Raw genomic sequence first — 26,960 nt, 5'->3', positions numbered from 1 at the left:
GGAGGGGACTATGGTGTTGAATGCTGAGCTGCAGTCAATGAACAGCATTCCTATATAGGTATTCATTTGATACAGGTGGGTGAGGGCAGTGTGGATTGCATTAGAGATTGCATCATCTGTAGATCTGTTGGGGTAATATGCGAATTGGAGTGGGTCCAGGGTGTCTGGGATGATGGCGCTGATGTGAGCCATGACCAGCTTTTCAAAGCATTTCATGGCTATAGATGTGAGTGCTACAGGGCAATAATTATTTAGGCAGGCTACCTTGGCGTTCTTGGGCACGGGGAGTATGGTCGTCTCCTTGAAACAAGTTGGTATTACAGACCGGGTCAGGGATAGGTTGAAAATGTCAGTGAAGATCCTTGCCAGCTAGTCAGCACATGCTCTGAGTATGCGTCTTGGTATTCCGTATGGCCCCTTTGTAATCTGTGATAGTTTGCCAGCCCTACCACATCCATCGGTTGTCAGAGCTGGATTTGATCTTAGTCCTGTATTTTTTTATCCTAGTCCACATAATTTTTCTTCCTCATGAAGCCATATATTTCGTGAAGTGCACCAGTCCCTCCTGCAGCAAAGCACCCCCACAACATGATGCTGCCATTGGGATGGTCTTCTTCGGTTTGCAAGCGTCCCCCTTATTCCTCCAAACATAACTATGGTCATTATGGCCAAACTGTTCTGTTTTTGTTTCAATCAGACCAGAGGACATTTCTCCAAAAAGTACGATCTTTGTCCCCATGTGAAGTTGCAAACCTTAGCCTGGCTTTTTTATGGCGGATTTGGAGCAGTGGCTTTTTTCTTCTTCTTTTTTTAACCTTTATTTAACCAGGTAGGCAAGTTCTCAGAACAAGTTCTCATTTGCAACTGCGACCTGGCCAAGATAAAGCATAGCAATTTGACACATACAACAACACAGAGTTACACATGGAATAAACTAAACATATTCAATAATAGAGTATATATATTTTTTTTAAGTCTATATACAGTGAGTGCTAACGAGGTAAGACAAGGGAGTTAAGGCAATAAATAGGCCATGGTGGTGAAGTAATTACAACATAGCAATTTAACACTGGAATGGTAGATGTGCAGAAGATGAATGTGCAAGTTGAGATACTGGGGTGCAAAGGAGCAAGATACATAAATAAATACAGTATGGGGATGAGGAAGGTAGATAGATGGGATGTTTACAGATGGGCTATGTACAGGTGCAGGGATCTGTGAGCTGCTCTGACAGTTGGCGCTTAAAGCTAGTGAGGGAGATATGAGTCTCCATGCTTCAGAGATTTTTTAATTTTGTTCCAGTCATTGGCAGCAGAGAATTGGAAGGAAAGACGACCAAAGAAGGAATTGGCTTTGGGGGTGACCAGTGATATATACCTGTTGGAGCGCGTGCTACGAGTAGGTGCTGCTATGGTGACCAGTGAGCTGAGATAAGGCGGGGCTTTACCTAGCAGAGACTTGTAGATAACCTGTAGCCAGTGGATTTGGCGACGAGTATAAAGCGAGGGCCAACCAACAAGAGCATACAGGTCGCAATGATGGGTAGTGTATGGGGCTTTGGTGACAAAACGGATGGCACTGTGATAGACTGCATCCAGTTTGTTGAGTAGAGTGTTGGAGGCTATTTTATAGATGACATCACCGAAGTCAAGGATCGGTAGGATGGTCAGTTTTACGAGGGTATGTTTGGCAGCATGAGTGAAGGATGCTTTGTTGCGATACAGGAAGCCGATTCTAGATTTAATTTTGTATTGGAGATGCTTAATGTGAGTCTGGAAGGAGAGTTTACAGTCTAACCAGACACCTAGGTATTTGTATTTGTCCACGTATTCTAAGTCAGAGCCATCCAGATTAGTGATGCTGGACGGGCGAGCAGGTGCGGGCAGTGATCGGTTGAATAGCATGCATTTAGTTTTACTTGCATTTAAGAGCAGTTGGAGGCCACAGAAGGAGAGTTGTATGGTATTGAAGCTCGTCTGGAGGTTAGTTAACACAGTCTCCAAAGAGGGGCCAGAAGTATACCGAATGGTGTTGTCTGCGTAGAGGTGTATCAGAGAATCACCAGCAGCTAGAGCAACATCATTGATGTATACAGAAAAGAGAGTCGGCCCGAGGATTGAACCCTGTGGCACCCCCATAGAGACTGCCAGAGGTCTGGACAACAGGCCCTCCGATTTGACACACTGAACTCTGTCTGAGAAGTAAACCAGACGAGGCAATCATTTGAGAAACCAAGGCTGTCGAGTCTGCCAATAAGAATGTGGTGATTGACAGAGTCGAAAACCTTGTCCAGGTCGATGAATATGGCTGCACAGTAATGTCTCTTATCGATTGCCGTTATGATGTCATTTAGAACCTTGAGCGTGGCAGAGGTGCACCCATGACCAGCTCTGAAACCAGATTGCATAGTGGAGAAGGTACGGTGGGATTCGAAATGGTCGGTGATCTGTTTGTTAACTTGGCTTTCGAAGACCTTAGAAAGACAGGGTAGGATAGATATAGGTCTGTAGCAGTTTGAGTCTAGAGTGTCACCCCCTTTGAAGAGGGGGGTGACCGCGGTAGCTTTCCAATCTTTGGGAATCTCAGACGATATGAAAGATAGTTTGAACCGGCTGGAAGTAGGGGTTGCAACAATTTCAGCAGATAATTTTAAAAAGAGAGGTTCCAGATTGTCTCGCCCGGCTGATTTGTAGGGGTCCAGATTTTGCAGCTCTTTCAGAACATCAGCTATCTGGATTTGGGTGAAGGAGATATGGTGGGGGCGATTGGCGGATTAGAGAAATGCTTATTGAAATTCTCAATTATAGTGGATTTATCGGTGGTGGCAGTGTTTCCTAGCCGCAGAGCAGTGGGCAGCTGGGAGGAGGTGCCCTTATTCTCCAAGGACTTTACAGTGTCCCAGAACATTTTTGAGTTAGTACTACAGGATGTAAATTTCTGTTTGAAAAAGCCAGCTTTTCTAACTGCCTGTGTATATTTGTTCCTAACTTCCCTGAAAAGTTGCATACCACGGGGGCTATTTGATGCTAACGCAGAACGCCACAGGATGATTTTGTGCTGGTCAAGGGCAGACAGGTCTGGAGTGAACCAAGGACTATATCTATTCCTAGTTCTACATTTTTTGAATGGGGCATGCTTATTTAAGTTGGTGAGGAAGGCACTTTTAAAGAATAGCCAGGCATCATCGATGAGGTCGATGTCATTCCAGGATATCCCGGCCAGGTCGATTAGAAAGGCCTGCTCGCAGAAGTGTTTTAGGGAGCGTTTGACAGTGATGAGGGATGGACGTTTGGTCGCAGACCCATTACGGATGCAGGCAATCAGGCAGTGATCGCTGAGATCTTGATTGAAAACAGCAGAGGTGTATTTGGAGGGCGAGTTAGTTAGGATGACATCTAGGAGGGTGCCCGTGTTTACGGATTTGGAGTTGAACCTGGTAGGTTCATTGATAATTTGTGGGACATTGAGGGCATCAAGCTTGGATTGTAGGATGGCTGGGGAGTTAAGCATGTCCCAGTTTAGGTCACCCAGTAGCACGAGCTCAGAAGATAGATGGGGGAAATCAATTCAAATATGGTATCAAGGGCACAGCTGGGGGCAGAGGTAGGTCTATAGCAAGCGGCAACAGTGAGAGACTTGTTTCTGGAAGTAGAAGCTCGTATTTTTTGGGTACAGACTTTGATAGCCTGCAGCGTTCTGTATTAGGGTAGGGTTTTTGGTGGTTTTCCTAAGCCAGGATTCAGACATGTCTAAGACATCCGAGTTGGCAGAGTGTGCTAAAGCAGTGAGTAAAACAAACTTAGGGAGTAGGCTTGTAATGTTAACATGCAAGAAACCAAGGCTTTTAAGGTTACCGAAGTCAATAAATGAGAGCAGCTGGGGAGTGGGAGTGGAGCTAGACACTGCAGGACCTGGAATAACCTCTGCATCCCCAGAGGAACAGAAGAGAAGTAGGATAAGGGTACGGCTAAATGCTATACGAACTGGCCGTCTAGCACGTTCGGAACAGAGAGTAAAAGTAGCAGGTTTCTGGGCACGATAGCATAGATTCAAGGCATAGTGAACAGACAAAGGTAAACCTAGGCATTGAGTAATGATGAGAGAGATATATGTTTGAATGTTAAATGACGAAACAGAGGCATTGATGCGAGTAACCAGTCTTGTTCAGTACATGACAACACATCCGGGTATCTCAAGCACCCCGGTAAAACACAAGAGTTGCAGTAATGAACATTTACCAACAGATGGCATCACTGTGCCATCTTACACCCATAACAATATAGTCTCTAGAGATGTTTAAACCAGGTGATGTCATCGCATATGTAGGAGGTGGAACAACATGGTTGGTTAGGGTATATTGAGCAGGGCTTTAGGCTCTACAGTGAAATAAGACAGTAATCACTAACCAGGACAGTAATGGACACAGCATATTGATATTAGAGAGAGGCATGCGTAGCCAAGTGAACATATGGGTCCAGTGAGTGGTTGGGCTGACTGGGGACACGGTGATTCAGACAGTTAGCAGGCCGATGCTAACACGCTAACAGTTAGTAGGCCGGGGCTAAACAAGCTAGCAGTTAGCAGACGGGGTTAGCAAGCAAGCAGTTAGTAGGGGCTAGCAGTTAGCAGACCGGGGCAGGCAAGCTAGCAGTTAGCAGACCGGGGCAGGCAAGCTAGTCTATGGGGGATGTCTCAATGTCGCTTATTCCTTGCTGAGCGGCCTTTCAGGTTATGTTGATATAGGACTCGTTTTACTGTGGATATTGATATTTTTGTACCTGTTTCCTCCTGCTTCTTCACAAGGCCCTTTGCTGTTGTTCTGGGATTGATTTGCACTTTTCACACCAAAGTATGTTCATCTCTAGGAGATAGAACATGTCTCCTTCCTGAGCGGTATGACAGTTGCGTGGTCCCATGGTGTTTATACTTGCATACTATTGTTTGTACAGATGAAAGTGGTACCTTCAGGTGTTTGGAAATTCCAAGGATGAACCAATTGATGTCAATTAGCCTATCCGAAGCTTCTGACATCTATCCGAAGCCATGACATCATTTTCTGGAATTTTCCAAGCCGTTTAAAGGAACAGCCAATTTAGTATATGTAAACTTCTGACCCACTGAAATTGTGATACAGTGAATTATAAGTGAAATAATCTGTCTGTAAACAATTGTTGGAAAAATAACTTGTGTCATGCACAAAGTAGATGTCTTAACCGACATGCCAAAACTATAGTTTGTTAACAAGAAATGTGTATAGTGGTTTAAAAATGAGTTTTAATATATCCAGCCTAATGGTAAACTTCCGACTTCAACTGCACCTTCTGTCACTGTGGGAACGACTACGTCGATGCACTTATTAATGAAGCCGGTGACTGATGTTGTAAACTCCTGAATGTTATAATATGAATCCTGGTTTATATTCCAGTTTGTGCTAGCGAAACAGTCCTGTATCTTAACAACCTGAAAACGTACCTCTCGGCTGAAAACCTTTCCTTTAACGTTGTCAAGTGTATTGGTTGTGGAATCTCATTCGCCTTTGATATGAACTCTTACTCTTTGAGGAAAAATGTCATAAAGGTTATTTTGCTGTTCCTGTAGAATAACCCTTTTTGGTTCCAGGTAGAACACTTTTTTTCACCCAACGATGTACCCTCAAACAAGACAAAGGTTCTACCTGGAATCGAAAGTTAAGAAAAAAAAATTAAGCCAATATATCAATCACAAATATTTCACAACATTGTGCCAGTGTTGTCTTCTTGGCTAGTTATGCTTCAGTTTTTAGACAAACTGTCATGTCGAGGTGGCGGAGCATCATGTTGCACATGCATTGTGCATCTGCCAATACCGCAACACAACCTAACTTTAGTGCCCGCAACTGTAAGATATTTTAGATGAGCGGTGAGTATCTCTCTTCTTATTTAATCAAAGTATCAAAGAAAAGTTTATTGTACTTTGCTACGGCTCTGTCTGTGGGAACTACAAACTGCTTCAACAAATGGATTGGTCATGCAGTCAGGTCTCTCATCTTTTGCAGACGAGTTCACTTCTTTTAAGGTGATTGCTTCCTCCTTTCAATTACATTTCTCTTCAGAGAGAAGGAGAAAGGTCAGACTGCTGTTCACTTGTTTTTTGTAGGAACTTTAATAAAGAATATTGCCTGAAGAACACTCTCTTCTCCTGTCTGGACAGGGGTTGAAGCAGATTCATACTGTCTTTTATGTTGGCTGAATGCCATTCACTTGTAGTGACATGTCTTTTCAACTCTTTAGCAGTGATGCTCTTTATTGTCTGATACAGGCTTTAGCTCCAACCCAGAAAGCACACAGACTTACAAAGACTATAGTCAGTTAATAACAAATTCTTATTTTCAATGACAGCCTAGGAACTGTGGGTTAACTGCCTTGGGCAGAACCTTGTCAGCTCGGGGATTTGATCTTGCAACCTTTCACTTACTAGTCCAACACTCTAAACACTAGTCTACCTGCTACCCTATGTTGTGACTACTGGAAATTCACAATGTTCTTACGTAGCTGAGACATAACATAGGGACCTTTTACTAACAGGGCCTCTGTCTGTAATTCATCAGAGGAAATGCATTGTAAAACTCTCCTTTGCAGACATTGGGGATACATAGTCTCTACCTGCTGATTCCCCAATGTTGTTAATTTTTCCTATACGGATGCCCTCTGTTTATAATACAATAAACCAATGTCAATTACTGAAGAGGCTATACGGACACGCCGTATAGCTGGTGCCAAAAATTACTGGTGCCAAATGTTGCTGAGAGTCGAGTGGAGACGAATGGATTCGGTTTAGTGAGTTTAGTCAGTCGTCTGATGAACCCTTTCCAGCCAGCTAGTTTACACTTGCTAGCTGGCAACAAAAGCAGCATTGCACTAGTTAAAACTTGTAAAATACATTTATATACATTTTGCTTAGCATCTGGATGTCACCATGACATTCCAATTAGCTAACGTAATGACAAGCAGTGCATTGAGATTCTTGCTCCTGGAGACAGCCCACTGCACACAAACTGGTTGAATAAAAGTTGTTTCAACGTGGAAAATACTAGTGTTGGACGGTATACCAAAACGTCTGTACTTCTTCGATACTAGAACATGGAAAACGTTTCGGAACTATAATTTTTTTTCTCACTTTTAGTATTTCTGCAAATGTGTCTCACTTCATATACGGATTGAGAGGATCGAGTCTGTCTTGTAATTTGTCTGAATCTTCTCAATGGGACAGTAGCTAGCCAGGCTACTTGCGCATGCAGTTGACACAGCGCAAACCACTTTTGAGAAGCAAGCAAGAGATTGAAAATGCAGACAGCATAGCCTCTTCAAACGAGACAATGATTCCTCCACGCCTGCAGAAGCGTACTATGGGAATAATTTGATTACAGAGCTGATGTTGAGGGCCAGCACACCGAAACAACTAAGCAAAAGTGTTACAAAGCACTTCAGTGCAAAGGAGGTTTAGTTCCAAAATGACATTAAAAAAAAATGTAACCATGACATTTGCATTGTAACATTGTGGTTATTCTACTAGCAATTACATTAGAATATTTTTTTTGGTGACAATGACATGAACATGAACATCAGCATGACATTTATGGGAGCATTATAATATGATTCGTAATATGATTAGAATCCAAAAGTAATGTAATGTGTAATGTGTAATGTGAACTATAACTTTACTGAAATATATACTGAACAAAAACATAAACGCTACATGTGAAGTATTGGTCCCATGTTTCAGGAGCTGAAATCAAATATCCCAAAAATGTTCCATACGCACAAAAAGCTTACTTCTCTCAAACCTTGCATAAAATATGTTGAATTTATACCTTTAAAACAATGCCAGATCTTTAACGTTATATCTACTATCAGAAAAAAATATCTATCTGCTGTGCAGCACCTCCTACAGGAGAATTGATCTGTCCACACATATCCTGTTGGTCTCCTATCCAGGGTTTTAACCAAGCCCAGCCCAAGCCCAGCCCTGCTATGATATTTGTCATTGACTGTTACCAATGTGCTATCGTGAGAATGATTGTTGAGAGGATCTCCACTTAAAAAAACGATATAGATTAACTGTTGATGTCAAAGACATTCCAAAGGGTAGGTTTAACAGAGCAAATTAAATGTGACCATACTTTATCACTCGTATACTATATAATCAATGGTGCTATTTAGGCTTAAGTAGCATTTGCAAAGTCATCAACAGTTATTGATCCAACCCAGAATTCTACTAAAAATAGACAATAAAATAGGCCTCGGGTTTCCAGCTCTGGAAACAGCTCTGGTTTCCAGCTCCTAGGGTTTCCAGCTCAAATGTAATGATATTTAATGATGTTGAATTGTATTTGGTTGGCAACGCAACCAAATATCATCATTAGAAGGATCTTCTTCTTGGATAGTTCAATCTTTGCCACTAACTTTAATTCTAGTTTTGTCTACAAATTATTAATTGATACAGCTGTATGTTGGATTCATTTCTCCATCTCAACCAAAAATCATATCAGTTATTCAATTGTAGACAAACTAGAATTAAGGACAGACTAATCCAGTGGCTCAGATGAAACTATCCAAGCAATACATAGTTTTTCTTTTAAATGTTGATATTTGGTTGTGTTGTGAACCAAACACAATTCAATATTACTTTTGTAATACAGTAAATATCTTACATCTATCTTACAAACGAATGTATCATTCAACCTCAAAATGTGTCAGAGTCGTGTGCATAGGTGGCAGGGAAGTCAGGCGCAGGATAATCAAACTGAGTGTAATCGAGTTATTTAATAACAATAAACGAAACATACTCCAAACACTAAATGTAACAATAAACAAAGTGGGTACGAGGACCCGTCGCGCACCAATACAAAACAACACTGAATAACAAACAATCTCTGACAAAGACATGAGGGGAAACAGAGGGTTAAATACACAACAGGTAATGAATGGGATTGAAACCAGGTGTGTAGGAAGACAATACAAAACCAATTTTAAATGAAAAATGGATCAATGATGGCTAGAAGACCGGTGATGTCGACCGCAGAAACATTTTGAAATGAAAAAATATTTTGGTGTCCACATTTGTGTATCTTTGGTTTGCAGTTGAACAAAAACCCCAAATCTGATGAATTTACTAAATGTTAACTTATTCCACAAAGTATTCCTAAAATGGCCCAGACAATATTACTGGCACCTTCTAGAAATAGTTAGAAATAATAAGATTTCAAGCAGGTGATTCTCCTTTACTTTGGAATTGAACTCCTGCAATATAAAAATCACTCATTCAACCAGTTTGAATAAAGAAAAGGACTCATTCTCCTGTTTTATGTCACTGTGTGTACTGCAATGAGCATGGCGAAAAGAAAGACAACTAGATAATTATCTGAGGTCAGACACAAGATTGTAGCCAAGCATGGACAATCTCAAGGTTACAAGTCCATCTCCAGAGATGTTGATGTTCCCGTTTTCACCAAAAACTAGATGGAAGATTGCAGCGAAGGATTATCTTAATGGTGGAGAAAGTTTTCACAGTTTCAACTACCAAGGCATTTTGGAGCGCAAACGTCGGACCCGGTGTCAGAAAGCTGGGTCTCCGTCAAAGGTCATGGGTCTTCCAGCAGGACAATGACCCCAAACACACTTCAAAAAGACCCCAGGAATGGTAAGACTAAACGCTGGACTGTTCTGATTTGGCCAGCATTGAATCCCATTGAAAACTTGATCTGAAAACAGCAGTTGGGAGAAGGCACCTTTCAAATCTGGGAGAACTGGAGCAGTTTGCACAAGGGGATTGGGCCAATCTGCCAGTACAGAGGTGCAGGAAGCTCAAGCGCTTGATTGCAGTTATTTTGACCAAAGGCTGTGCTACCAAATATTAAGTCTAGGGTTTCAATCATTTTGTCATTGCCATTTCTGTTTACTTTCTGATTGTAATGATATAATAAGATCAGATTTTTTTTTTAAAGGTTCTGTAATTTTAACAGTAAAATAATGATTTTTGGAGACCAAATACTTTGGTGCCAATATATTTGGCCACGACTGTATACATTTCTTCTTAGTATTCAGTATTTTATTAGGATCCCCATTAGCTGCTGCTAAGACAGCAGCTTCTCTTCCTAGGGTCCGAATAAAACGCAAAACATGACATGATACAAAATAACAACTAAAGAACAGCCGGCACATACACTTTCACTCTCACTAGTTTCACCAAAGGTCCTTAACTTCTGTTCATAAAAGGAACAGAACAATTAATCGGATGGACCTTCACATACTGTCCTTCGCTCTCGCTCAGTTCATAAATGAGCAGAACAATTCATTAGATGCGGATTCACCAAAGTCATTCATCCCCAGCTCATATATAATGACCCAAAATCTTTCAGACACGTTCACTATCCCTGCTTATATGAAATGATATGAAATAAATGCATGTTCAAAATAACATCTATAGGTTGTCGCTGGTATGTGGAGATCTTCACAATTGCTGTAATAATCTGTGCAGACTATTCAACAACATTGATCACTTACACCATGTATTTATATTGTAATCTCAACTGCAATCCAGGTCATTTCATTCTGCTATTAAATGAAGTACAGTACAGTGATAGCACATTCATATTTTGTAGAAATAAGCAAAATATCTGACATTGTATTCCCATTTCAACTTGGGGTGCTTTTAAATGGTTGAAAGCTCAGGGATAGACATTTGGGTGACAACTAAACCAAAAATCAGACATTGTTTTTCTATTGGCATTTGGTTGTGCTTTTAGATGGTTGAAAGCATAGTGATAATGCATTGGAAATCTAACTAACTTTTCACTGTCTTTTTGAGTGAGTGAATATACTGTAGGTTGTAGTCTCATTGATCAACGTGCCGTGTCTTTACCCTGGATTAAATTATATATGGCATGCTATTTTATCAAATCAATTCTCTGTAATTAATATTACCTGATTAAACTAATCATGTAAATGTAATTAACTAGGAGTCGGGGCACCAAGGAAGAATGTTTCTAGAGCTGTTGTCTTCCGAATAAACTCTTAAAGATCTGGTCATCTTTTATTTCAATAGCAGTCAATTATTAATCATCATCTTATTCAGTCTCATCTGAACATCGTACAATTCTTGGTTATCTTCATGAACCCTGGCTAACAAGTTGAATCAGCAATACAACATTTGGTTTATTTATTTATTTACTAAATACCTAAATAATCACACAGAATTACATGTACACAGGATGGATCAGACATTGATTACTAATTATGTCATAAAAGAAAACATCCCTAGCGGACGAAACCAATATGACTGATGGTTACACAAGGAAAGAGGGTTGGCTTTTGAATGAAAGAACGGGAAGACTGAGGAACAAAAGGATTGGGTCTCTATCGGACCTTGAGAAGCTATGCTATCATAAATACAGATTCTTATGCATTCTAAGTAACCGCCCATTCAGAAAAGGAAAATGCAAGAAATATATTTACTCTGAGCTGCGCTTCGATAGATTGGTCGAAGATGGAAGGCTGGTTTGCCCAGCAGAGATCGCCCTTGTCCTTTGAAGAATGTTTCTGTGGTAAAATGGATACGTTGTATTGGCTGTCCTTTCCTAGGCCATGTACGTTTACAGCTACTGGTAATAACTCGAAATCTAGGATGTATCACTTCTTTAGTGAATAAGAGTTCAAAGTTCATACCAAGTTGCCATACTAAGCTTGTGCTATATTCTGGCTGGTGTAGCGTGGCGATCGTCACCTCCAGGTCGCCAATTTAAACTCATGGACACCAGTCCTCACGTCGTCGGGAACACAAGGTTGACTTTCCTCAATGGGCTTTTGTAGTGGGGGAGAGGAGGGCGTGTTTCATAGTTCTCAACCAATGTCTATTCATTTCGACATGGCCATCGACATTCTCTCATTTAGAAGCTAAAATTACATTTAATCTTTTCACAAATAATTTCATATTTAACATTTTTACTTGCACAACAATTCCATGTGAATCTGTCGACTTTCCAAGATACAGTTCATGTGGTCCTATCATCAGATATAATGTCATAGACAACACCTGTTCTGACATAATATTCTTTAAGTACCAACGGATACTTTCAACTGGTTGGCTTACCGAAAAATTGTTCCGTTCCCAACCTTTTGATGTTACCATACTCCCGCTATGTTAACAAAAGGCCTTCCAAGAGTCCATTCTGTAGAGTGGAGAAAATGGGGAAAGGTATTTATGGGGATCATAAACCTCACCAACAGGGCAACGTTATGACAAACATCGCTACCAAATATTACCCAATTATCCACATTGAAATTATGTGGTGTGCCCAGTGGGAGGAGGTATCCCAGAGCGAAGAGGCTAGTAGTGCTTGCCAACGTGAGTTGCTTCTCACTAGGCAGCAGTTGCGTCCCACCTGGCAGCTGTATCACATGCCGCCGGTGGTAGCTAATTTGGACAATTTGTTCCATCCTATTTGATTTGATTTTGAGAAGCGTAGCAGCCTACACGAGAAATAACTTGTAATATTGGTATAAACCATCTGGATGTCATCATGATACAGTCTACTGCTCAATGGAGAGAGTTTAACTTTGTTATTTGGTATTTTATTAGGATCCCCATTTAGCTGTTGCAAAAGCAGCAGCTACGCTTCCTGGGGTCCACAAAACATGAAAACATGACATAATACAGAACATCAATAGACAAGAACAGCTCAATGACAGAACTACATACCGGCTTTGCGATTTGCTAGATTTATTGTAGTGACTATGGCATTAACGTCTACATTTTTGTAAATACAAATTGGGCTACTTTGATAAAAATGGAATGATTCTGAACAAGCTCATTAAATCTTAACTGACATGCAAGTTACCCAGACAGCTTTAGCCACAGATGTAGGATCTTAAGTTGATCACTCTTTTATTGCTGAGAATTTTCCTGCCAAGCAGGAAATGCAAACTTGTAGTCTATTTGAGTTTAAAAAAAGCTTCTAAATATTGTAATTTCCACTTAAACATTTCAGACATGATTTTCTGTAACGAAAAATGTATCAACCCCTACAAAAATGTCAATATATTATAAACCACATAATAATTCACATTCCCTGTTGCTGCAGGATTATTTTCCTGCTGTAGCAAACTGGCTCAAATGAAGATCCTACATCAGTAGCTAATTAGCTAACACTAATTAGCTAGCTAAAGGAGAGTTTGGCAGGTCCAATCGAGGAATTCCCTCTGGTGGCTTATCTACTTGTTCATAATGTGTTCAATAACTTTAGATCAGTTATAACTAGATCAATTTCCTGATTTGATAACATCATATTTTTATAATGTACTATGACTGCAGCAGCTAGTTACCTATTGCAGCAGTGAAATGCGATATTCACATGACTAGATCGTCCCTATGTCAAAACGATGCTTTTCCCTGATCCCAAAAGCTTTTTCCTGATCCCCAAACGACGGCGACGGCCGATCCCTAAACTACGTAGTGCCGATATACAGTACCAGTCAAAAGTTTGGACACACCTACTTATTCAAGGGTTTTTCTTTATTTTTACTATTTTCTACATTGTAGAATAATAGTGAATACATCAAATCTCTGAAATAACAAGTAACCAAAAAAGAGTTAAACAAATCAAATCATATTTTATATTTGAGATTCTTCAAAGTAGCCACCCTTTGTCTTGATGATAGCTGTGCACACTCTTGGCATTCTCTCAACCAGCTTCATGAGGAATGCTATACCAACAGTCTTGAAGGAGTTCCCACATATGCTAAGCACTTGTTGGCTGCTTTTCCTTCACTCTGCGGTCCAACTCATCCCAACCCATCTCAATTGGGTTGCGGTCAGGTGATTTTGGAGCCCAGGTCATCTGATGCAGCTCTCCATCACTCTCCTTCTTGGTCAAATAACCCTTACACAGGCTGGAGGTGTGTTGGGTCATTGTCCCGTTGAAAAACAAATTATATTCCCACTAAGCCCAAGCCAGATGGGATGGCATATCGCTGCAGAATGCTGTGGTAACCATGCTGGTTAAGTGTGCCTTGAATTCTAAATAAATCACAGACAGTGTCCCCAGCAAAGCACCCCCACACCATCACAACTCCTCCTCCATGGTTCACTTTGGGAACCACACATGCGGAGATCATCCATTCACCTACTCTGCGGTTGGAAGACATGGTTCTTGGAACCATAAATCTCAAATGTTGACTCATCAGACCAATGAACAGATTCCCAACAGTCTAATGTCCATTGCTCGTGTTTCTTGTCCCAAGAAAGTCTCTTCTTCTTATTGGTGTCCTTTAGAAGGGGTTTATTTTCAGCAAATCGACCATGAAGGCCTGATTGACAGAGTCTCTGAGCAGTTGATGTTGAGATGTGTATGCTATTTGAACTCTGTGAAGCATTTATTTGGGCTGCAATATGAGGTGCAGTTAACTCTAATTAACTTATCCTCTGCAGCAGAGGTAACTCTGGGTCTTCCTTTCCCGAATGAGAGCTAGGTACATCATAGCTCTTGATGGTTTTTGCAACTGCACTTGAAGAAACTTTCAAAGTTCTTGACAATTTCCAGATTGACTGACCTTCATGTCCTAAAGTAATGATGGACTGTCATTTCTCTTTGCTTATTTGAGCTGTTCTTGCCATAATATGGACTTGGTCTTTTACGAAATAGGGCAATATTCTGTATACCACCCCTATCTTGTCACAACAGAACTGGTTGGCTCAAACACATTAAAAAGGAAAGAAATTCCACAAATTAACTTTTAACAAGGTACACCTGGTAATTGAAATGCATTACAGGTGACCACCTCATGAAGCTGGTTGAGAGAATGCCAAGAATGTGCAGAGCTGTCATCAAGGCAAAGGGTGGCTACTTTGAAGAATCTCAAATATTTTGATTAGTTTAACACTGTTTGGGTTACAACATGATTCCATATGTGTTATTTCATAGTTTTGATGTCTTCACTATTATTCTACAATGTAGAAAATAGTAAAAATAAAGAAAGCCCTTGAATGAGTAGGTGTGTCCAAACTTTTGACTGGTATTGCACGTGTGCTATATAGGAAGTGGCTTTAATAACCCAATGGGTGTTCTTACCGGAAGAGTTTTGACACTGACTGTACAGACAGGAGACAGATAATGTTTCACGAACCTCCACCATTAAAACAGTGTCTGTGTATGTCACAATTAAAGATTGTGTGACCACTGCGCTCAGAACTGGTCTGCCAACCAAAATGTAACAGAATTAATCAATTGTGTTGCTGGTCCTCAATAAATGTACTTTTGAGAACAGTCAGATTGTTTGATGGATTATTTTTGTTCTCATGTCTTGATTGATTTACCCTGACAATGTGAAAATAAAATACTTAGCAACTCTTGGAGGAAAAATGGACGTTGACTTCACAAACACTTTATTATTTTTCTTTTTTTCTCTCCGATGCATTAGTATTCGATGCATCTGAGCTTTCTCTCTCCCTCTCTCCGTCTCTCTTGTACATGGTTTCCCACAGAACTCCAACAGTGAGAACCCAAACTGTGTGGGTATCGAGGGAGTGTTGGAGGCCTACTTCCAGAGTCTCCGAACTGTTCAGCTCTACGGGCCCACCAACTTTGCTCCTGTCATCAACCAGGTGGCACGGTGAGAGAATGACAGCACACACACACACAGTGCACAGTATTCAGACGCCTTGATTTTTTCCACATTTTGTTACGTTAGTCTTATTAGAAAATGTATTAAATAGTTTTTTCCCCTCATCAATCTACACACAATACCCCATAATGATAAAGCAAAAACGGTTTTATTATATTTTAGCAAATGTATAAAAAAAACTACAAATATGACATTTACATAAGTATTAAGACCCTTTAATTAGTAATTTGTTGAAGCACCTTTGTTATCAATTATAACCTCGAATCTTCTTGGGTATAACGCTACAAGCTTGGCCCACCTGTATTTGGGGAGTTTCTCCCATTCTCCTCTACAGATCCTCTCAAGCTTTGTCAGGTTGGATGGGGAGTGTTGCTGCACAGCTATTTTCAGGTCTCTCCTGAGATGTTCGATCGGGTTCAAGTCCGGGCTCTGGCTGGGCTACTTAAGGACATTCAGAGACTTGTCCCCCTAGCCACTCCTGCATTGTCTTGGCTGTGTGCTTAGGGTCATTGTCCAGTTGGAAGGTGAACCTTCACCCCAGGCTGAGGTTCTAAGCACTCTGGAGCAGGTTTTCATCAAGGATCTCTCTGTACTTTGCTTTGTTCATCTTTCCCTCGATCCTGACTAGTCTCCGAGTCCCCACAGCACCACCATGCCACCACCATGCTTCACCATGGGGATGGTGCCAGGTTCTCTCCAGACGTGACGCTTGGCATTCAAGCCAAAGAGTTCAATCTTGGTTTCATCAGACCAGAGAATCTTGTTTCTCATTGTCTGAGAGTCCAAGCGGGCTGTCATGTGCCTTTTACTGAGGAGTGGCTTCCATCTGGCCATACTACCATAAAGGCCTGATTGGTGGAGTGCTGCAGAGATGGGTGTCCTTCTGGAAGGTTCTCCCCTCTCCACATATGAACTCTGGAGCTCTTTCAGAGTGACCATTGGGTTCTTGGTCACCTCCCTGACCAAGGCCCTTCTCCCCCGATTGCTCAGTTTGGCGGGGCCGGCCAGCTCTAGGAAGAGTCTTGGTAGTTCCAAACTTCTTCCATTTAAGAATGATGGAGGCCACTGTGTTCTTGGGGACCTTCAATGCTGCAGAAATGTTTTGGTACCGTTCCCCAGATCTGTGCCTCGACACGATCGTGTCTCGGAGCTCTACGGTCAGTTTGTTCAACCTCATGGCTTGGTTTTTGCTCTGCCATGAACTGTCAACTGTGGGACCTTAAAAAGACAGGTGTGCCTTTCCAAATCATGTCCAATCAATTGAATTTACCACAGGTGGACTCCAATCAAGTTGTAGAAATATCTCAAGGATCACTGACAACAATGAGACAGCCTATAGGGAGGAAGTCAGAGACCTGGCAGTGTGGTGCCAGGAGAACAACCTCTCCCCCAACGTGATCAAGATAAAGGATAATTGTGGAATACAGGAAAAGTTCCTTGGTCTCCACATCACCAACAAACTATCATGGTCCAAACACACCAAGATAGTCGTGAAGAGGGCACGACAACCCCTATTCCCTCTCAGGAGACTAAAAAGATTTGTCATGGGTCCTCAGATCCTCAAAAGGTTCTACAGCTGCACCATCGAGAGCGTCCTGATTGGTTGCATCACCGCCTGGTTTGGCAACGACTCGGCCTCCGACCGCAAGGCACTACAGAGAGTAGTGCGTGCAGCCCAGTACATTCACTGAGGCCAAGCAGTCCATTTTTGTACGCTGTTTATTATCCATGCATAGTCACTTTACCTCTACCTACATGTACATATTTCCTCAATTACCTCGACTAACGGGTGCCCCCTCACATTCACTCTGTACCGGTACCCATTGTATATTGCTTCTCCACTGTTATTTTGCTCCTTAATTATTAGTTGTTGTTTTTTCTTCTTTTTTTTTCTTTTATTTATTCATATTTTACTTCAGTTTATTTTTGTAAATACTTTCTTAACTGCAGTGTTGAAGTTCTTGACATAAATCGGTATGCCTGGTACCTACTACCATACCCCGTTCAAATATTTTGTCTTGCCCATTCACCCTCTGAATGCCACACATCCCTTCATCTACACTGATTGAAGTGGATTTAACAAGTGTCATCCATAATGGATCATAGCTTTCACCTGGATTCACCTGGTCAGTCTATGTCATGGAAAGAGCAGGTGTTCTTAATGTTTGTGTATACTCAGTGTACATATGTGTTTTGACTTGCTTGAAACGATACGAGAGTCACATATACTGTATGCAAATACATACTGTATGCAAACACACAAACTCTCTTACCCACCACACACACACACACACACACACACACACACACACACACACACACACACACACACACACACACACACACACACACACACACACACACACACACACACACACACACACATACACACACACACGCACACACACACACTCCTCTCCTCTGCAGTATTCCACCCTTAGGCTGCCCTAGCCCTCATGAGTTACTCTGACATGTTCTCCCCTGAGCTGTCTCTGTCTCTGTCTCTATCGCACTCCTTCTCACTCTGACAGACTGATGGCTTAGCTTAGCTGCTCTCCCCTGCTTCCGTGAGCTCTATTTCTGTTTGTTTTCCATCTCTAAAGGTTCCACATAACTGCAAAACTCTTAATAATTGGCTTAGCTGGGGCCTTGCGACAATTAAAACTTGTCAGGAGTTGTGTTGCTGAATGTTGTATAGGACACTGTAGTACTAGAGAAGGCCATGTAGTTCATATAAACATAATTAATTATATGGTGTAATAGTTGTAGTATTAGAAAGGAATAGTAGATGTGCCATTGTGTGAGTGTTTTACTGGTATTCCGGTGTTATAAAGGTGTCCCTGGATACTTTCCATAGAAATAAGCAGAGCATAGAATATGAATTATAGAAGATCTTGTGATCTTGGTATTCTCCAGGTAGGAGGAAAGACTCTCCCTAAATGGGCTGCTTAAGGTCTTGTAGTGGAAAAACGAGAGAAGGTGAAACTCGCGACTAGCGACTTGCAGGTGCCGAGACCCAGCGTGATGACTCAATCGCGTTTTATGAAACTCTTCTGATGGATGACCGTATATTTGCATCTCACAGGAGAAACACACCTTATCCTCTGAGACGAGAATTTCCCAGCAAAGTCCTGGGGTCACTGACGCAAGAAGAGGTGTGAAAACTGATGAAGACTTTCATTGTCTAAATGAATGTTACTGTTAATTCAATTGTCGTGTTTGGTTTGTAAGTGCTATGGATTTATTGTGACAGGGAAACTGTGTTGTAATGTTTGTCGGACAGAGGTCAATTAAAAGAGGGAGTGGCACAGGGGTGCCCAGGGCCTGCATTTATTCACATACAGTAATAGTGGAGTCAGATTGATGAATGCAGTTTAAACAGAATTTTCATTCAACTACATAAATGTGACCACTCATTGTCAGTCGATGGGGATTTCCACCAAACTACAGTCTCATACCTCTCACCTTAGTAAAAATACACAATTTCTCACAACTAAATCCCCCAAAATGTTGTATGTATTTCATGAAACACATTTTCTAATGGCCCTGTTATGTACTTCCTGTTTATTTTTTGTGTACCAAACATTAAGAACACCTGCTCTTTCCATGACATAGACTGACAAGGTGAATCCAGGTGAAAGCTATGATCTCTTATTGATGTCACCTGTCATAAAAGTGTTGCGTGGTCTAGACTGTTGTCATGAAAGTGTTGCGTTGTCTAGACTGTTGACATAGAAGTGTTGCGTTTTCTAGACTGTTGTCGTAGAAGTGTTGCGTGGTCTAAACTGTTGACATAGAAGTGTGTTTTGGGGTGGGGGTGCAACTCAATATTAGGAAGGTGTTCCTAATGTTTGGTATCCTGAGTGTATACAAGTATGGTAATATACTTTCCAGTGAATGCGGCATCTCTTTTGCATAACTTAATAGAGTGGGGTGCTGAGGCTCGACTGTGGATGCAAGAACTTCATGAATTCTCGTTCAATATGGTGCTATATTAGCATAATGATGATGATGATATAGCTGATGATTAGCACCTGTTTGAGGAAATGAGATTAATAATATCATTTTTCTCTTTCACATATTGTCTCTGTCTCTCTTTCTTTCTCTTATTCCTTTATTATTGTATATTATTGTCTTATCAAATTTTTGTCCTTTAGCCCTCATCTTGCGTTATCACATTTCCGTTCATCTCCTTTCCTACTCTCCCTCTCTCTCTCTCCCTCCTCTCTTTCTCACTTCCTGTCTTTCTCTCTTTCTGTCTCTCCTCTCCACCGTCCTCTCTCTCACCCTTTCTCAAAAGTCTCTCTCCATTCCACTCATTATGCTTCGTCATCCTCCTCCTCCACCCTCGTTTGGCTCATCCTCCACCCCGGGTTGGCCCATGCGGCTGCTTGTGGGACAGAGATGGTGATGATGAGGAGGAGGAAGGCCCTCCAGTCATGTGGATGTGTCCACATGTGAGGTGTGGGGGTGAATCAAGCCGCTCTCTGGGCTCCTTTACCTAATATAACTCATCACAGCAGCAGAGACTGGAGTAATAACTACCACATCACACCTTGAGTGGAGTTAGAAACAAGAGTCTCGGGGAAATATTTTGGTTCTCTAACAACACCCACCACTCCCATCCAGTGTTTCCAGAAATGGGGCTACATGTACTGTAGTGAAAGGCCCACAATCTTTCTCCCTGTACATGTCAGCTGATTCAACCATTCTCCAATGCGTTCCTGTCTTGTCCTTTATTTCACTTGTAATGTTGATATACTACGTAGAATGTAAGTTAATAGATGATTTTGTCTGTGTGTGTTTGAGAGAGAGAGAGAGAGAGACTGACAAATGCATACATACAGAGATAGTGAGAGACAGACAGACGGACGGACGGACGGACGGACGTAAGAGAGAGAAGGATAGAGACTTTCACACACTAGTGAGAGAGAACTAGACACAGACAGATAGAGAGGATGGGATATTACCCGACAGAGAGAGAGAGAGGTGCCATTTACCCTTCACTCTTTTCCTCTTCCCCCTCCATCCAGATGGTGAGAGTGAGCCAATCAGGCAGTGAGCCAGCGGGTCTCCGTCCAATCAAACAGTCAGCCAGCGGGTTTTGTCCGCCCTGCGGAGTCTTACCATTAGCTACCATCTCTGTCCCACAAGCAGACGCACTTGCCAACCGGCTCAGACACAAACACGACAGCTACAACTTCTATGTCAACAGTCTAAACAATGCAACACACTTCTATGTCAACTGTCTAGACAACGGAACACACTTCTATGTCAACAGTCTAAACAATGCAACACACTTCTATGTCAACAGTCTAGACAACGGAACACACTTCTATGTCAACAGTCTAAACAATGCAACACACTTCTATGTCAACAGTCTAGACAACGGAACACATTTCTATGTCAACAGTCTAAACAACGCAACAAGTCCATGTCATCAGTCTAGACAACAGAATAGTCGGTAATGTAGTGGTAATAACGGACGACCTGGGAATATTACGTCTGCCAATCGAGCACAGTTTAGTGTAATGGTATTCAAAAAGTTGTAAGTGTATGCTATATTACTACAGAAGACCAGAAGTCAGAAGAAAGTCTCCCTCTACATGTGCATGGGGCGGCAGCGTAGCCTAGTGGTTAGAGCGTTGGACTAGTAACCGGAAGGTTGCGAGTTCAATCCCCCGAGCTGACAAGGTATAAATCTGTCGTTCTGCCCCTGAACAGGCAGTTAACCCACTGTTCCCAGGCCGTCATTGGAAATAAGAATGTGTTCTTAACTGACTTGCCTGGTTAAATAAAGGTAAAAAAAAAAAATCACGCACACAGCCAAAAACAGTTGGACCCATACAGGAATGGGTCCAGGAATTTTTTGTTCACGCTGCACACTATGAAATAACACATATGGAATCATGTATTAACCAAAAAAACAAATCAAAATATATTTTCTATTTGAGATTCTTCAAAGTAGCCACCCTTTGCCTTGATGACAGCTTTACACAATCTTGGCATTCTCTTAACCAACTTCATGAGGTAGTCACCTGGAATGCATTTCAATTAACAGGTGTGCCTTGTTTAAAGTTAATTTGTGGAATTTCTTTCCTTCTTAATGTGTTTGAGCCAATCAGTTCTGTTGTGACAACTTAGGGGTGATATACATAAAATTGCCAAATTTGGTAAAAGACCAAGTCCATATTATGTCCATATTATGACAAGAACAGCTCAAATAAACTTAACATGGTACACAAACATCCGCACAATCGTGAAGAGGGCACTGCACCATCAAGGCCATCTTGACTGGCTGCATCCCCGTTTGGCATGGCAAATGCACCGCCCTTGACTGCAATGCGCTACACAGGGTGGTGCAGACAGTTCAGAACATAACTGGGGCAATGCTCCCTGCCATCCAGGACCTCTATATCAGGCGGTGTCAGAGGAAGTGTAACGCAATTTGTCTTCCTCTGACGAGGAGTATGACAGATCGGACCAATGTGCAGCGTGAAAACTGTTCGTCATTTTTTATGAAAAGACACTGAACACGAAAATAACAAAGTGAAAGACGAAAATTAAACAGTCCTGTATGGTGAAGACACAGAAAATAGAAACAATCACCCACAACTAAAATGGGGAAAACAGGCTACCTAAGTATGATTCTCAATCAGAGACAACGAATGACACCTGCCTCTGATTGAGAACCATACCAGGCCAAACACAAAAACACAACATAGAGAAAAGAACATAGACTACCCACCCCAACTCACGCCCTGACCAAACTAACACAAAGACATAATAAAGGAACTAAGGTCAGAACGTGACAGTAGTCCGCACCCCAAAGGTGCGGACTCCGCCCACAAAACCTGAACCTATAGGGGAGGGTCTGGGTGGGCATCTGTCCGCGGTGGTGGCTCTGGCACGGGACGTGGACCCCACTCCACCATAGTCTCGGCCCACTTAAGTGGTTCCTTGGGAGCTGCCACCCTTGCTGCCGACCTCGGACTGGGGACCCTTGCCGCGGGTCCCGAATGGACGGGAGATTCTGGCAGCACCGGACAGGCGGGAGACTCCGGCAGCCGGAGTGAAGGGCGATTCCGGCAGCGCCAGAGTAAAGGGTGATTCCCGGCTCCTGACTGACGGGCGGCTCTGGCAGCTCCTGACTGACGGGCGGCTCTGGCAGCTCCTGACTGACGGGCGGCTCTGGCAGCTCCTGACTGACGGGCGGCTCTGGCAGCTCAGGACAGACGTGCGGCTCTGGCAGCTCAGGTCAGACGGGCGAACCTGGAGGGAGGAGACGGAGAGACAGCCTGGTGCGTGGGGCTGCCACAGGACCCACCAGTCTGGGGAGACCTACAGGAGGCCTGGTGCGTGGAGGAGGCACCGGATGGACCGGGCTGTGGGGGAGCACTGGAGCCCTGGTGCGCAGCCTTGGCACCAATCCTCCAGGCTGGATGACCCCTTTAGCCCGGACCCTCCAGAGTGCAGGCACAGGTTGAACCGGGCTGTGGGTGAGCACTGGAGATCTGGTGCATACCACTCGCACCTCTCCCTTAGGCTCAATACCCACATTCGCCCGGCATGGGCTGAGCGCAGGCATAGAACGCACTGCACCCTCCCAGCGCCTCGGAGACACAGCACGCAGCGCCGGCGCAGGATACACTGGGCCGAAACGGCGTACCGGAGATCAAACACGCTGGGCTGGCACAACACACCCTGGCTGGATTCCCACTCTCTCATGGCACTTGGGGGGCTGGCCTATGAGCGTGTACTGGCGACACCGTGTGCTTGATCGCATAACACGGTGCCTGACCAGTACTGCGCTTTTTCCGGTAAGCACGAGGAGCGGGCTCAGGTCTCCAACCTGACAAATGTTTTTTGGGGGCTGCCTCTCGTGCCTGTCGCGCTGCCGTGCTACCTCCCCATATCGCTGCCGCTCAGCTTTCGCTGCCTCCAGCTCTGCCTTGGGGCGGTGATATTCCCCAGCATGTGCCCAGGGTCCCTTTCTGTCCAAAATCTCCTCCCATGTCCAGGAGTCCAGCACCCTCTGCTCCTGTTTACCACACTGCTTGGTCCGGTTGTAGTGGGTGATTCTGTAACGCAATTCATCTTCCTCTGAAGAGGAGTATGACAGATCGGACCAATGTGCAGCGTGGTAAGTGTTCGTCATTTTTTATGAAAAGACACTGAACACAAAAATAACAAAGTGAAAGACGAAAACGAAACAGTTCTTCTGTATGGTGAAGACACAGAAAACAGAAACAATCACCCACAACTAAAATGGGGAAAACAGGCTACCTAAGTATGATTCTCAATCAGAGACAACGAACAACACCTGCCTCTGATTGAGAACCATACCAGGCCAAACACAAAAACACAACATAGAAAAAAGAACATAGACTACCCAACCCAACTCACGCCCTGCCGAAACTAACACAAAGACATAATAAAGGAACTAAGGTCAGAACGTGACAGGAAGTGCCGAAAAATTGCCAAAGTCCCCCAAGCCATAGACTGTTCAAAACGGTACGGCTCTCGGACCAACAGACTCCGAGACAGCTTCTACCCCCAAGCCATAAGACTGCCAAATAGTAAATTAATGGTACACACACTATCTGCAATGACTCTACCTTCCACTTACCCTACGCACACTCACTAGACTATATATACAAACCATATACACCCTCACACACACACACACTACATTGACACTCCCACACAAAACCCACACACATTCACATACATTACACACTCACACAACAAACACACACGCATACCGACACAACACAAACGCACATACATATTACACACGCACACTCACACACTTTTACACTCATCATTTGCTGCTGCTGCTCTTTATTTAACTCGTATTATTATCTATCCTGATGCCTAGTTACTTTACCCTGCCTTCATGTACATATCCACCTCAAGTACCTCGTACCTCTGCATATTGATCTGGCACCGGTACTCCATGTACATAGCACCATTCTTGTGTATTTTATTTTATTCCTCTTGTGTTACTATTTTGGGAAGGGCGCACGTGACAAATACGATTTGGTTTGATTTGTGTTTCAACCTGTGCTGTGTTGCTCCGTGCAGGTGTGCTGAGGATGTGACTGACGGATCCCAGTACTTTGTGCTGTTGATGATCACAGACGGAGTCATCTCAGACATGGTGCAGACCAAGGAGGCTGTGGTCAATGTGAGTGTTCATCACAACTCAGTGATGTGTGTTGTTGACATTGGTGGGCCTTAAGTTTGTGTGTGTGTCCCAAAATGTGGCACGGGACGTCATAATGATATCATTTCCTGTGTGTGTGTGTGTGTGTGTGTGTGTGCGTGTGTGTGTGTGCGTGTGCGTGTCTGTGTGCGTGTGTGTGTGTGTGTGATTTTTCTCCGCAGGCTGCCGCTCTGCCCATGTCTATCATCATAGTGGGAGTGGGTCCTGCTGAGTTTGATGGTAAGTGTCTGTCCGGTGGGGGGTGGGGGGGGGGGGGGGTGACCCAGCTTCTGTTCTTCTCTCAATGCTAGGCAGTCAATGTGTCACTGTCTGTGAAGTGCACTAAAGATCAGCAGGATAGGTAACAGAACAACTGCAATCTCCTTCCCAGAAGTTTTAGGAACTGGTGAATCCCCTTCCTGCTCTCCCTTTCTTCCAAATGTATCTCCCCCTATCATAGATATACAGCAAGGACACCCACATCTCCTGGTATGGAGCGGTACAGGCTTTTGCTCCAGCCCTCTTCTACTCTTTTAACACATTTGATTTGATCCTGAAGAGCAGCTTGAGTACAGGTAGAACCAAAACCTGCACACCCAATTGTTTTTAGTTTGCCTAGGGCACCAGGTAGGCGGAGTTTGCTTATTTGACCCCATTCCATTGCCCCTAAAGTGCAAACTCCACCCAAAAGGTGAACCAGGTGAGGTAAATCAGTTGTATATATATATGTGTATGTGTATGCATGTTTATATATACCAAAAAAATATATGGGGGATTGGAAATGATGCAGACAATTACATTGATGGAAGTAACAATATATCTGCAATATTAAAGCTGATCCACCCTAAAAAAAAACGACTCCCAAAATTGAAAAACAAAAGGAATAAAATAACAAAAAATTAATTTAAATGTAAAATTAAAAACAATAAAAAAACATACTATCAGTTGCTCTCCAGGAAGAGGAATGTGTTGATTCCTTCCCCCTTCCCATATAATCCTTAGCATTAGTCTCATGTGGTAACAGGTCGTGACTCCTGTGTCATGTCTCTCGGTGGAGAGGAACTCAGAGTAAGTGAGTCCTAGGTCGTATTGAGTAGGGCAATGGAAAACGTTTTGCAATTGAACATGAAATTAGCAATAGACGGGTTGGTTGTTTAGCAACAAAACCAGCACGTGCGCAACTATGGGGCACAGACAGGGTTGGCTTAGATTGTTGACAACATTTAAACTATATTTCATCCTCAAATGTTTATTGCACAATGAGCACTTGTCTCAAAAACATTGTTACATTTGTTGGTTGGCTAGCTAGCGAAATTGGAAAAATTAACATGAAATCAGTCAAAACACCTCAAAACAAGACATGGTATCAATAACAAGATGAAACGAGCCACCTACGATTCCCCACATGGTATCTTCTTGTCACTGTTGCTATCTGACCATTCAGAATCATAAAAACGTGGCTTCCAGCCAACCCATCTATTCCCTCGCTGTTTCAGTCCATTTTTTCCCCATATGGTGCCGGATTAACACACCTGATATATCAGACTTCCACTGAGGCTTTGTTACCTGGGTTACCTAGCTTAAGCTCAGAAGGTTAACGGCAGAGCTGAATAATAATACCATGTGTGGGTAAACTCTGCACAAAACAATCCATTCATGCAAAGGATGTTTGCATTTTTTACTTCATTATCATGTTACTTACTCTTAGAAAAAAAGGTGCTACCTAGAACCATAAAGGGTTATTTAATTGTCCCCATAGGAGAACCTTCTGAAAATATATATATTTTTTGTTGGAACTCATTCACTTATACAAGATTCTACGTTAAACTCTTTCACCACTTAAATGTTCTAAGTAGATCCTTTTTCACCACAAAAGGGTTCTACCTGGAACCAAATAGAGTTCTCCTTTGGGAAAAACAAGGAACCCATTTTTTCTAAGAGTGTATCCTGAGTCCCATTTCTGTTGTGGTACCATTTTATTTTAGTTACAATATGCAGCAGCAGAGAACTTGGTTTGAGTGATATCCTTCTCTGCCTACCATACTCATGTCAATCATTGGATAATGATGCAATTGCAGCTGTTGCACAATCTTGAA

The 26,960-nt window shown here is 42.6% G+C and overlaps 1 protein-coding gene across 2 annotated transcripts in view; it reads left to right on the top strand.

Annotated features, from left to right (window-relative positions):
* LOC109867580 (copine-9-like) overlaps window positions 1-26,960 on the top strand; it is a 224,315-nt gene that overhangs the window by 189,764 nt on the left and 7,591 nt on the right. For both annotated transcript variants that reach the window (XM_031826680.1, XM_031826686.1), the window contains 3 exons: window positions 15,517-15,644; window positions 24,744-24,846; window positions 25,047-25,104. In XM_031826680.1, coding sequence (XP_031682540.1) covers window positions 15,517-15,644; window positions 24,744-24,846; window positions 25,047-25,104 — 289 coding nt within the window. The remainder of the gene's footprint in view (window positions 1-15,516; window positions 15,645-24,743; window positions 24,847-25,046; window positions 25,105-26,960) is intronic.

The sequence above is a fragment of the Oncorhynchus kisutch genome, linkage group LG1, assembly GCF_002021735.2.
Source record: "Oncorhynchus kisutch isolate 150728-3 linkage group LG1, Okis_V2, whole genome shotgun sequence".
Classification (NCBI taxonomy): Eukaryota; Metazoa; Chordata; class Actinopteri; order Salmoniformes; family Salmonidae; genus Oncorhynchus; species Oncorhynchus kisutch.
This window is presented reverse-complemented; position numbering and strand designations above follow the sequence as displayed.